General features: G+C 39.0%; 1 protein-coding gene across 3 annotated transcripts in view; it reads right to left on the bottom strand.

Moving 5' to 3' along the window:
* Window positions 1-1,192: 1,192 nt before the first annotated feature.
* Window positions 1,193-12,948, bottom strand: part of BICD2 (BICD cargo adaptor 2) — a 148,781-nt gene continuing 137,025 nt past the window's right edge. For 2 of the 3 annotated variants that reach the window (XM_006129722.4, XM_006129728.4), the window contains exon 7: window positions 1,193-6,747. In XM_006129722.4, coding sequence (XP_006129784.2) covers window positions 6,444-6,747 — 304 coding nt within the window. In that variant the 3' untranslated portion in view covers window positions 1,193-6,443. The remainder of the gene's footprint in view (window positions 6,748-12,948) is intronic. The other variant, XM_006129723.4, reaches the window with a different exon arrangement.

Raw genomic sequence — 12,948 nt, 5'->3', positions numbered from 1 at the left:
GGGAAAACCGCACAGTTTGCTGCATTCCTCACTCTGGCTGAGGAGCACAGAGGGCAGATGAACCTGGACCTGCCCCAGATGGGGGAGAAGGGGGATCATGCACTCCTCCCCTGGCTGTGCACACTGGAGCTGCAGTGGCCATGGAAAGGTGCTTCTCAGCTGGCCCCAAGCTGCTGTGGTGAGAGGGGGCTGGGGTTGTCCTCTCTCCCCAGGGCAGCCGCATACTGAACCCCTCATCCCCAGTCCCACTCCAGAGCATTGATTTTAAATGAATTAAAACAAAAATTGAGTTAAGGACCCAAGTATTGCCAGGTCAATCTTCCAGTAGACAAATGAAGCTAAATGCCTTCCTTGTATTATTTTGCTATTTTTCCCAGTACACAGATTTTTATTTAAGCTCTTATGGTTTGAGCTGCTCTGTTCTGTGTGAGAGCTCAATTTGCATATATATTATGTATAATCTGTTCCCCAGGCATAGCAATCTTGCAGGGAAAATGTCAATTAAAGCTAAGGGAAGTTTTGGAATGAATAAGCACTAAAGGATCAGACCAAGAGCCTTGTCAGACATGAGTTCTGAGTATGTAGCAGGTAGAACACCACACTTTTTATGAACACTTGCTAAATAAAGAAACGGTCCATTGTCTTGCTCAAGGTCCAATGCATATGAGGTTGATTAGCTTTTCCTAATAGAATTGAATATCAGGTAACATAAGCTACAACGAGTTAGGTTAGGACAACCCCAATTTTGGGGGAGGATGGTATTATAAACCTTAAAAATCCCCTCAAACCTATATTTCATGTCCCTAGAGGTCAAGATCAACTATAGTAACCTAGAGCCTAGCTTTGTGTTTTGTTTGGACTGATAAAAAGTTGTCTAGTTACAGCTGACTTTGTGCCTATATTTAAGCTGGTTTTAGGTCAGCTGTATATACAACTTCCTTCCCAGTTCTGAAGGGTCCATCAGACATTACTGTTAAAACATATGATCAAAAGTTAATAAATGTATTATTTCCTTTTTCTAGTCAAACTATACACAAATGTAAATAATGATCTTTTAGGTTTTTCTGAGGTAAAACCTATGACAAAAATACAAATATCCATTTAACCTTGTGCTACAGTTCTAATGACCCAGGAATATTTAAACAAATTAAAATGTCAGAGACTGCAAAAAACAAACAAACCCAAAACAATAAACAGATCTCCTTTTCTCTTTTATTGGTACTGCCAATGAGACTACCTTTACACAGGCAGATTGCTTTCCTACATTACACATTTTTAAATATTAATTTGGAAGTAACATTTGCCCCTCTATGCCTTCTAAAGTTATCAAATTAACACATAGTTATACCTTCCATAAGAATCAGTTTTCCACATTTTTCTTTTAAGCAATGACATTTACTTTTTCAGTTCTGTGTAAAGGTTACTTGGCAAGAGTACATGCATATGACATTAAATGGAGACCAATCCACCACTAAAAGGGTAATGCACATAAAACATAATACAGTACTTTGACATCATTTCAAATAAATACCCACATACAAATGTAGTAAATTTTAAATGTAACAATATTTCTTATGAATCAATACTGAAACAGAAGATGAAAATAGAAGTCCCCACATCTAGGAATAATAATGCTTCTTCCAGCAAACAGAAATCTTTTCCCCGCTGACAATATTATTACAATTTGTACTTTTTTTGCAGGGAGGAAAGTCCCCCCTGCTCCCAGAAGTACCAATTTAATCATTCATGCTAGCCTCAACAAACTGCACCAAGGCAGGTAGGCACAGCTTGTTGATGCACTTTTCACTTTCTGTTTCCTGAAATTACAATGATTAGATACAACATGCAAGAAAAGATATTAATGTCTTGTCTTTCACATTTCCAAACAATACTATGGTTAAACTGTTATCCACCACCATACACAGCTAACAGAACAGCAACGCTCCCAATACATCCTTTGTACTGCAGCCACAAATGTGTTAATACATCTTGCTCGTTTGTTCAATAAAAGTCCATTTGGTTCCCAAAGTGTATTCGGGTTCATTTTTTATTTTATTTTTTCTATTCCCCTGAATTTGCAAAGATCTGCACGGTGAAGTATCATTGACTAACAGTATTTTTTACAATTTCTTGTGTGTATATATAATCTCTGTCTTAAGACTACCCATTAAAAATGTGCGAAAGGGGAGTTCACTTTGCACTTATTGCTCCACATCTTTACTAAGTTCCAAAACAACTGTCCATTTCTTCTTGTATAGACTACGCTATTCTAGGAGTCTTACTTAAATTATTAAAGGCACTACTGGCAATAATTAATGACAAAAAGGCTCTGACATAGAACACCCTATCCATTGACAACTTTAGAATTTATCTTTCTAAATGTACCATAATTTGGCACAATAAAATGAAGACGTAACAAAACAATTCCAATTTGGAATTTAAGCCATACAGTTGTATAAAATTCTGTTAATCAATTATACTTCACACCTTCCTAAAACCCAGAAATTCTGGAATTTATAGGTAATACTATTTAATATTTTTCAAGTGCCTATTACTGTTTTAACTAGAGCAAAGTCAAGTTTTCTTCTTGTTACATTGAACTATTCCTAAGAATAATAATACAATATGAAAAAAACCCCAGAATTTGAATACCCTGGATTTCTTAATGAACATGGCAGTTTAAAAAATCAGTAATTTTAACACATAAAGCTTAACATTTTATAATAATAAAAAAGCTGCTGAAGCACAGCACATATATCGTTTAGCAGAGCTCCTGGTTTTTGTGCCGAAACTCTTTTTCTAAACACTGTCTAGAGCAAAATCAAAAATAGTCCAAATCTCTGCCACATGCTGATGTAGAAAATCAACAACACAAGCCCAAAATGGGGAGAGAGACTATAAGCACTAACCACTGCATTTTAGATAAACTCTTCTACATAAGGAATTAAAAGAAGGTAAAGTAAAATATCAAAATATCAAAAGTGCACAGGTTTAACAATCAGATAAAAAGGAATATCTGCAATGAAATAAGAAAAATTCCCCCATCTGAACATTTCTAGTAGATCATAAACTAATAAGGTGATCATTAGGTTCAAAGTAGGTTTCTTCAGCACTTGTAAGTTTTCTTCCTGCAGCAGCACTTATTAGGTAAAGCTTGTTTGTTTTATGACTTGCAACATAAAAATAAAGTTGTAGGTAATATATTGGAAAAGGTGTTTAAAAAACCCCCAACAATCTAGAATCAGGTCAGTGGTTTCCATTCTTTGTGCAACAGGCTACCACTGTTAACCATAACGAGACAGGTTAAGAAATACTGTTGCCCTGATGAAAAGGCCTTCTCCAGGAACTACTCTAAAGCTGAAAAATGGAAAACAGAATAACATTAGAAAAACGGGAACTCATTCATCAGGTAAAGAACTGGCTACTTAACACAGAGTGCACTGCAAGATCGCCATAGCAGGTTAGTCGGCTGCGGGACATCTGTTAGTTTCCCAAGATAAAAGCAGTCATTTTAGTTGGCGTGTGCTTTCCCAGCTAATGAACAACGCTTTACATAAGTAGTGCTCGGAAGCAACAGCTTTGCAGGAAGGTTTCTTACAAGTACTGAATAAAGCTATGCTGTTGAGCAGAGGATACAGCAGTGAGTATGCAAAAGACATTATCAATGAAGATTTAGGTTCTCCCAAAAACATGCAGGTCAGTAGAGAACAGTAATCATTCAAAAGAAGAGCCTGCTTGCAGAGGTAGGTGATGGCTTAATCAATTTTCCAAGCAAAATCCCAACCCGTTGAAAGGGAAATGAAAGACTTAACATAGCATAGGTAAGTTTCAAGAGATTTGTTTAACAAAAGTACAACCCTCCCATAATCTTAAATATATTTAGCTAAACATACACACAACAGGAACAAGTCACTTTTATGTACTGTTACTCATTGCTCTTTAGATGAGGTTTTAAAAAAAATGTACTTGACAAGCTTAAATACTCAGGTTGTTTTTTATCTTAAGAGTCACAGAGATGAATAAAAATGGAAAGGGTTACTAAGATGACTGCGATGTAGCAAAGCTACTCTTAATTTGTACTGGCAACGTGAGCCAATATTGATAGTAATAGTCACCTGCTAATAACACTGAAATCTTCCTATAAAGTTTCATTTAACTTTAAAACTTATCAATGCACGTAGTTTCTTAAATTTACCTTTTTTGTCATTAGTATTTTGTGACAACAGTACCACTAGGGACAGGGAAGCAATAAGAATGGCATTAACAGCTCCCTACCAAAGTGGAAACAAAACAATAGCTGCTTCTAATGGAGCAAAATGTAATCTAAATGCCTACTTTTACAAGGCATTCTTTATCATTGCCCACAATGCAAAAATGAAAAGAATAAAGGCCTTTTGGAGGATTGTGCAGCAAAGAAGAAGAAAGCAGGATTGAAAACTGGTAAAAGGTATTTTGCTTCTAAAATATCAAACCTGCTACATAGCAATATTAAAGCTCAAATTCAGGAGAACACAGTGGTTACTAAAAATCAGGTAAGCGATGCACAGAAGCCTGCTTTTAGGGCCACAATTAGTGTCTTTTTAAACATCTCATGTACACAAGTAATTGGGCAATATACTAGGCTTGGAAAATCCACTCTTTTTAAAAAAAAAAAAAAATTGGCAAATGTGATTCGAGCACCAAATTTAAGGATGCCACACTGATTTTTTTTTAAGACAATAATTTTCATAATCCCGATTCCAGATTTCTTCACTGGTGTGGACTTTAGAAGCATTTTTAAAAACCTCTCAGAAGCCAAAGGTTATGTTTTCCCTCCATTGGGAAAGCGGGCTGTGCTCCTTATTACTTGACATTTAGATTGTGATATCTCCTGACTACTTATAGGCAGAGCGGCAATACACAGCAAGCAAGCTGCTGACCATCTACAAGGAATGATAGTGAAATGAGGCAGAACTACACCAGGAATATTAGAATGGCTTTAGAAAACATCACTATCAGCAGACACAACTGTGCAGTCTTGGATTACTTTCAGTTAATACTATAAGCATACAAAATTATTTGAAAAAGTACAAAATGAACAGGGCTTTACATTAAAATAAAGTTTGAGGCGAGGCACTTTAAAAACTTTTGTTTTAAAAAAATGTGCCTTATTGTGCTCCACAAATTTTCCACAATTTTAAAAGCAACGTTTTTCAATCTTGTATATTTATCACTTGTATAGGCACCAATTATGAAGTACACTTTTTTTATGTTATCAAACATATTGAAATTAAGTGGCTAAAAAGGCCCCTTAAAAGTCCAATAGGAGACAAAGTAATTTTTTTTTAAGGTTTAATACATATGCTAACCTACTTCATAAATATTTATTAACAAGATGAATGGGTCAAATTTCCTGTGCCTATAATGTAGAGCCCTGTGAAAGGTGTGCTTGCATAAGGAATGCAATTTTTTTTGTATATTAAAAAACCCACAAACAAAACAGAGCTCTGAAACACTATTCCATTAAGATTAATACTGAGAAGCACTGTAATTGTGGCTTAAAAATAGTAGAACACAGTAATATTAATTCTGTACAGATATGGTGTGGATATAGTAATATGTAAAACACCTTATTTCCAAACTGTTATGCTGCAAAAAGCAACACGAGACCACAGCCATCCTTTCCATATGTGATACTTTTTCGACAGCATAACTTTAACGTGAAACTGCATATCAGTTAGGATCCTAATATTTTTAATTTTCAATTTTATTCCAGATGGGGTAATATTGCATAATTTTAAATATAATATAAATGTGCAAGTTTCTTTAGGGTAACCCTCTGAAGTAGACAAGAAAGCAGTTTAAGAATGTATCCTATGTTTCTCCAACTTTTATAGCTTATAAAAGCTTTTGGGACATTGGTCAGTGGTGATATGGCAGAAAATTTCTGATGACTGCCACAAAGAACAAATCTAGTTTTGGTACTAATTTTGAAATGGTCTGCATTTCCATGTTACACATCTAATTTCAAGTGTTGCATTTCACCACTTTTCAAAACACACTAACAAGGAGATTTTAGGTTTGCTTTTTCCTGCTCTTAAGCATCTTTTTTATTTTAAGTATGCTGTAACCCTGGGGAAAGGATCACATTTGTGCTAATCAAACTACAGTTAGTAACGCCAGATGTAGTACATCAGGTATACACTTTTAACACTTACCCATAAACAGCAAAAGCAGACATGTTAACTGTGGAAACTAAAATTCCTTTCCACTATTAACTTGTTAATAAGATCTCCATACGTATGAATTAGTTACAGTTAAGACCAGCATAATACCATTTGTATTACATGGTTTAACAACATACTAATACAAGTCAACTCACTGCAACATTAGATAGTGGGGATTTATGCTGACAATTACAGCATAAAAATTAGATGCATAATATGATTTCCTACATGCCTTCTCTAGTCACAATAGATCTTATACTTCTCACAAAACACCTGGTTGTTAAGGGCAGACCCATCAGATCTGTCTCCACAGGAGCGGATATGACTTACACTGGGGTTACTGGTCTTGGCTTTGGAAGCAGATTTAGTGCGCACCCTTTTGGACTGCTCGTGGTCAAGCTCCAGATGCTCCAGGCGCTGGGTCAGTGCCAGTTTTTGCTGGATAGCCATACGAAGCAAGGAGTTCAGAGTCTTCTTCTCATCTTCCGCTGCTGCGAGCTGGCGTTGCATTTCGTCCAGCTGTGTGACGTATTCGTCACATCTGCAATGAAAATATATCAAGAAACTTTAGCAACCCTATTTCCCATTACAAAGCAGGAATCCCATGTGCTCAGCAGGCATGGCCACAAGCTGATAGGAAGGAGTTTGGTCATCTGTTCTGTGCATATTTATATAGGAACTTTCATCAAAACCACTGTGCAGCCCAATTATTTCCATCTGTCAATCTCCAAATCCCTTTAGTGCTCACGTTCTCCCACTCCAGATTCTTACGTACTCATTATAGCCTCCTTGATGACTCAAGTATGGTACCTGAATGCTCTGTGATGGGGCTTTGTCTGAAAATTGAGCACCTCACACTAGCATGAAAGTGCAATATATTTGACCTGATAATGAGGAGTTACATCTCATTACTCATTCTTCAAAGAACTGCAGCATTCTATTACAGAAAGTTAGGACTTTCGTTCCAAAGTTTAGGTTAGGATGAAGGAGTCCTATAACTTTTAATGAAATGGCCATTAATGCTATTTTACCATTGACTCAAATGAATTCATTTCCCTATTTTCCATGAGAGAGAAGGATGAAAGATGTTTAATAAATTCCCTTTGTTTGTATGTTCTAGGGATGTAATAGTGTAGCTGATTAACTGATAAGCAAAAGCTTACAGGTTAATGCTACAGACTACACTCATTTCCTCCTCCCCCCCCACCCCCCGCCAATACATTTTTTAGCAGACTGGTCAGCAGTGCAGTTCAGTCCTGGCTCATGCTGGGTCCAGGACCTGCCCCTGCTGTGGCTCTGCATTTAAAGTGTATTAGGAGCCAGGCCGGCGGGCAGCCTCCCTCAGTTCCAGCAGCTCAGGCCTCGCCCCTCCCCAAACAAGGGCTGCTGCCACCCTGCCAGTCTGTGAGGGGAGCTGGGTTTTAAACTGTCTCCCCTCGCGGACCAGCTCCCACCTGGCACCCCACGCAGCAGCAGCAGGGGGCTCCTCGGGAGTGGGGTGGGATCTCACTGGCTGCCAACCCCAACCCCAGGGACTACAGAATAGTCAACTAACCGATAAGAATTCATGAGGTTAATCAACTATTCAATTAACCGATATTTAACATCCCTAGTATATTCCAATCACATCCAACCTCCCTGCTGCCGGGCACAGGCTGTAGGTCAGATTCACCCCGTGGTTTGCTATGATCAGGCTCACAAGGCTCAGAGCTCCCACCCTTCCCCACAGCGGGAGCCAGTGTTCCAGCCATTGTACCAGCTCCCACTACTGGAGGGTGGGAGGAGGCAGGCTCGAGCCTCATGGGCCAGATCAGGGTAAGCCACCAGCCAGATCTGACCCATGGGCTGTACGTTTTTCCACCCCTGCTCTAAATCCACAATATGTCTACATCTTGCTCACTGCACGCAGTTCTGGTCACCCTATCTCAAAAAAAGGATTATTTAGAAAAGGTACAGAAATGGAAGAGTGTCCATCTGAGGAGAAATTAACAAGACTGGACTTTTCAGATTGGAAGAGAGACAGCTAGAAGGGGATATGATAGAGGCCTAAACAATGAAAAAACTAGTGTAAAGAATATGAAAAAAGAAGGGTCTTTTATGCCTTTCCATAACACAAGAACCAGGGGGTCACCCAATGAAATTAATAGGTAGCAGATGTAAAACAAACAAAAGGAAATACTACTTCACACAGCACACAGTCAACCTGTGCATCTTGTTGCCAGGGGATACTGTGAAGGCATAAAGCATAACTGAGTTTCAAAGAGAACTAGATAAGTTTATGGAGGACAGATCCATCAATGGCTATTAGCTAAGGTGCTCACGTATGCAATCCCCTGGGCGACCCCAGCCTCCTGACTGCCCGAAGCTAAGAGTGATCGGCAAGGAATGGATCACTCAATGATTGCCTGTTCTATTCATTCCCCCAAAGCACCTGGTGTCATCCAGTGTTGAAAGACAGGATACTGGGCTAGATGGACCATGAGTTTGACCCAGCATGGCTATTCTTAATCTGATTTGGAAAAAGAATGTATGGGGAAGTATGGGAGAGACATTCAGAGAAATGAAAAGAAGAAGCCAGAATGCCAGGGCAGCAGAGAACAGAGTGCAGGAATGCAATGGGACCTATCATTAAGTAACATAGCAAAAGAAAAACCGTACACTTCATGTGTTTGTCCCTGCATGCTCCTTGGTTTGGAAAAGATGTTGAGTCTCAAAATGGCAGAAAAGATGATACATCCAGGTAACTGTAGAAAATAACATACTGAGACAAATGGCAGGCAAGTGGAGGACTAACAGAGTGGGCCTGGAATTCATTAAAGGGGAAGATAAATTTGGGTGTCTCAGTAATAGGCGGGAGCGAATGTGTTTGAGGCGGTCTGGACTTGTGAAAAGGAAGAGAAGAGGAGTGCAAGAAAAGATATGGAAGACCAAGGATATGATGGAAAGACTGTCAAAAGCAGCTTGAAGAGAAAGGGACTGTAATGGCAAGACCTACAAATCCATGCCAAGGACAGGAAGGAGTGGTGAAGAATTATGGGTACCTTGGACCCCATGTAAACAGGAAAAGGAGGTTAACACAACAGATATATTTCCAAGATACAATTGAAAAAAAAACCACCCCAAAGCTAAAGGAACCAGACTTTATACTTCCCTAACTATAGACCAAGTCATCCCCTCTAATTTGTCACTGGTATTGAGGAAAGAAGAAAGCAACAGGAAACAAGCTTAAGTGTTCCTAAATGGGCTGGAGGAAGGAACAATGAACCTTTAAGGCCATCACCTTCCTTCTTCTCCCATAATTTTCCCTGCAGTCCCATGTAAGCTTCGCTGCCGAAATCCCCCAGCTATGGAATAAGTATAGAGGGTGGCTGTGAATGGGGATAGTTGCTCTGTGCAACATCACATCCCAGCAATCCTGCAGAGAAATGTTCACAGGAATAAATTGCTTGGCCCTCATCGGCAGTATCGCTGCTCCATTCCATCTACACTGGGAGAGGAAGATGTATTTTGTTCCCAGAAGGCAAAGTGGGAGGCTGAAAGGACAAGTAATAGCCCAAAAGGACTGAAGTTCTCAGGATGGCCAGAGATCTGTCCCAGTTTGCACTGCAGGCATTCATAGTGCAGGGCTACCGAAAAACGATGCTGCACAGGGCAGCTATCCTCAGCCACACCCAGCCCTCGGTTCTCACTGAGGTAACATCATTCAGAGAGAACATCAGGGAAGAATTTCTCTGCTTTTCCAACCGTTTTCTGACAATCAAAACTATCCATTTCTTTTCCATCTGAACTGCACTGTTCAGCCCCCAACCTCACTACGGCAAAGCTGGTTTAGAATTGCTACAGCCATTTATTTGATTTCCAGGATTAAAACCTGTATTAAAAACTTTGAGGAGGGTGAGAAGTGTGGATTTCACTTTCAGCCCTCTTGCAAGCAAGAGGCTGGCTAGGAACAAGAACACCATGGCGACGCAGAATACAGCCTCTCACACAGATTTACTAATGTACCTTCATAGCAGAAACATTGCATGTTAAGGATTATCAAGGCGTCTCCTGATCAAAGATGTTCGTTTGTGCCAGCTGGGTGGTAGTTTGGTAACATGGACAAATGCCTGTAAGGGACTAGAATGAGGCCAGTAAACTCAGTCCATGTGTGATTGAAGCTGTAATTAAATCCAAGATTTCACCTCTGAAAGGCTACTGCACTAAACCACTGCACCATCAAACTTTTTGCTAACGCAATGTTTAAACATCCAATGAATGCCGATTATAAAACTGACCACATATAATGATTAACTCAGTTTAAAAAAAATGGATTTCAATTTTTTTAACCCATTCTATTCTCACACTTTTCCATTAATCTAAGTAGTGGTTTCTTGCTAGCAGCAACAGCAGAATGGTAGTTGGGGGATCTTACCATCCTGAATGATTGCAAGTGGGTGAGAATGTCTTGGAGTTTTACTCATGTATATGATGCCCTGTGTCTCTCTTTCCTGAATCCATTCTGTTGAATGGTTCTTTAGCCTAAATTATTCTGTAAGTGAAATAAATCAGTATCTTAACCTGTTTTGTGCCTGAGACTGTGCAGGATTTCTTTGCAGAGTCACAAAAGTAATGCTTTGCATACCAGAGTAGTGGTCCATTTAAACAGAACAAATTGGGTTCAAAAAGATCCAAGTTTTACTAGATGTGGATGCATATTTTACACAATTACTATACTTGTACCACTGACTTGCTTTCCTTCCCCTAGCTGTTCATTGAATCAGAAGATTAGGGTTGGAAGAGATCTCAGGAGTTCATCCAGTCCAACTCCCTGCTCAAAGCAGGACCAATCCCAATTAAATTATTAACAACATTTTAATTTTCTAAAACAGTGTAGTCCTTTCCTAAGTAAACTTAGAAACCATAGTTGCTGGCACTATCTTATATCAATGCAGTATAACAATTCACACTAACATCATGGCTTTGTTTTTACATGAACTGACATTGACTGGTAGCTTTGCGGATATAAGAGAAAAACATCTTCCCTCTTTATAAATTCACATGCTTTGTACAAAGCAATATTTTATGCAACGTATTCAATGTAGCATGGTTAGATGGGCGGAACTGAAGATTCCTTTGTTCTGAACACACTTTTGAAACTAAAATAATTGAGCTTTCATGCTTACAAAGGAAAATAAGATTAGCATAATTCAAGTCTGTGGTGCATGTACTTCTATAGGCGTATGAGGCAGACCTTGAACATAAGGCTTTGATGTTGTTTTCCTGGTCAATTATCAGCGATAAAATAAGCAAGACTTTAAGGAAGCCATCAACTTGTATTGCTTATTTCAGATCTTACTCTATAAAAACCTCAATCACTGATGATACAGAGAGAGGAAAATCCCTGAAGGGCTCCATAAAACTAAAACTTATACATTTAAAAAGCCCATGTCTAAAGCTAAATTATTCCTTAAAAATCAAAATCAAAAGCATGCTGAATATCAATGTCTCGAGGGTTAAAGACCTCATTTTCCAAAGCAAAGCCATTTAACATTAGCATTACTTCCTGCACATGCCAATCTCACCTTATTTCTGCATAAATTTTGAGCAGCTTGAACCTCAGTGTGTTCCAAATGGTTAATTAATCCGGATATATTTTAATCATGTTCTTCTACTGTAAGATCCGTGTTTGAAAATGCAACCCAGTATTGGCGCCTGCACTCAATTACATCCATTTATGTTTTCCTGTTTTCACTTGTGATCAGTACAATGCCAACTGATAAGAAAGCAGTAAAGCACAACAAGAATTGTAACTGAAGAGGCCTCTTTGGAAATGGCATCAGCTACTTTAGCCTTTACCGCATTAGATTAAACTGTCACTTACATTAGAAATTAGAGCAGGGAAGATTAGTGTCACCCATTTTTTCCTCTTCATTAAAAGATGAAAAATATATCAACACACTGGCTAAAATGACATTTAATGAACAGGGACCCTAACAGAGACAGAGCACAGCATGACTATAAGAGGTATTAGCTACTACCTGCCGAATTAAACTATTTCTTTACATTTGAAGTAAAGTTGATGAGAAAAATCCTAACATTCCACCATCAGCAGCAGGGATGAAGAGCAATGGTCCCGCTAATACTTTTCCATCCTTGTGTGAAATAATTTTTTGTTATGTGCACTGAGGCATGTGCAGATGTGCACCATGAGTAGAAACACATGCTGCCGGCTGTGGGCGCTCTGCTAATTCGCTGGGCGGCATTTGAATCTCTCCTCGGTGGCCACCCAAGTACTCAGCTTACTGGGAACACAGATGAAGAGGCCCTTCTCTGCAGAAGAAACACTGTATCTATGCTGCTAGATGGGTGGGCCTGTGGAGAAGGAGGTGGGTCAGGGAAAAGAAGGTGAAACGTCATTATGTTACTCTATTATCCTTCCACTTAAGGCTACAGTAGAAAATGGACACCAGTTCTGTTGCTGCTTTGTAAGTTAGAGGGCAGAAGGCAAAAGTCTTCCTTTTCCTCTGCCACCTAATCAATCCCTAGTCTGGACTGAGCACTGAAGGCAAGATATAGCTAAATACTATTTGAATTTATTTAATTAGAACACCAAGTTTTAAATGGCTAATGTTTTGCATCAGCTCACCATGCAATGCAGAGAGAAAAAACACAAGTGACTGGCTCATTTTAGACCAGGGATGGGCAATAAATTTTGCAGGGGGGGGGCCTCGAGTAGAAGAGGCAGGGCCATGGGTGGAAG

This window comes from Pelodiscus sinensis, chromosome 11 (assembly GCF_049634645.1).
Source record: "Pelodiscus sinensis isolate JC-2024 chromosome 11, ASM4963464v1, whole genome shotgun sequence".
Taxonomy (NCBI): domain Eukaryota; kingdom Metazoa; phylum Chordata; order Testudines; family Trionychidae; genus Pelodiscus; species Pelodiscus sinensis.
The sequence above is the reverse complement of the archived record's forward strand: the minus strand, read 5'-3'. Positions and strand labels throughout refer to the sequence as shown.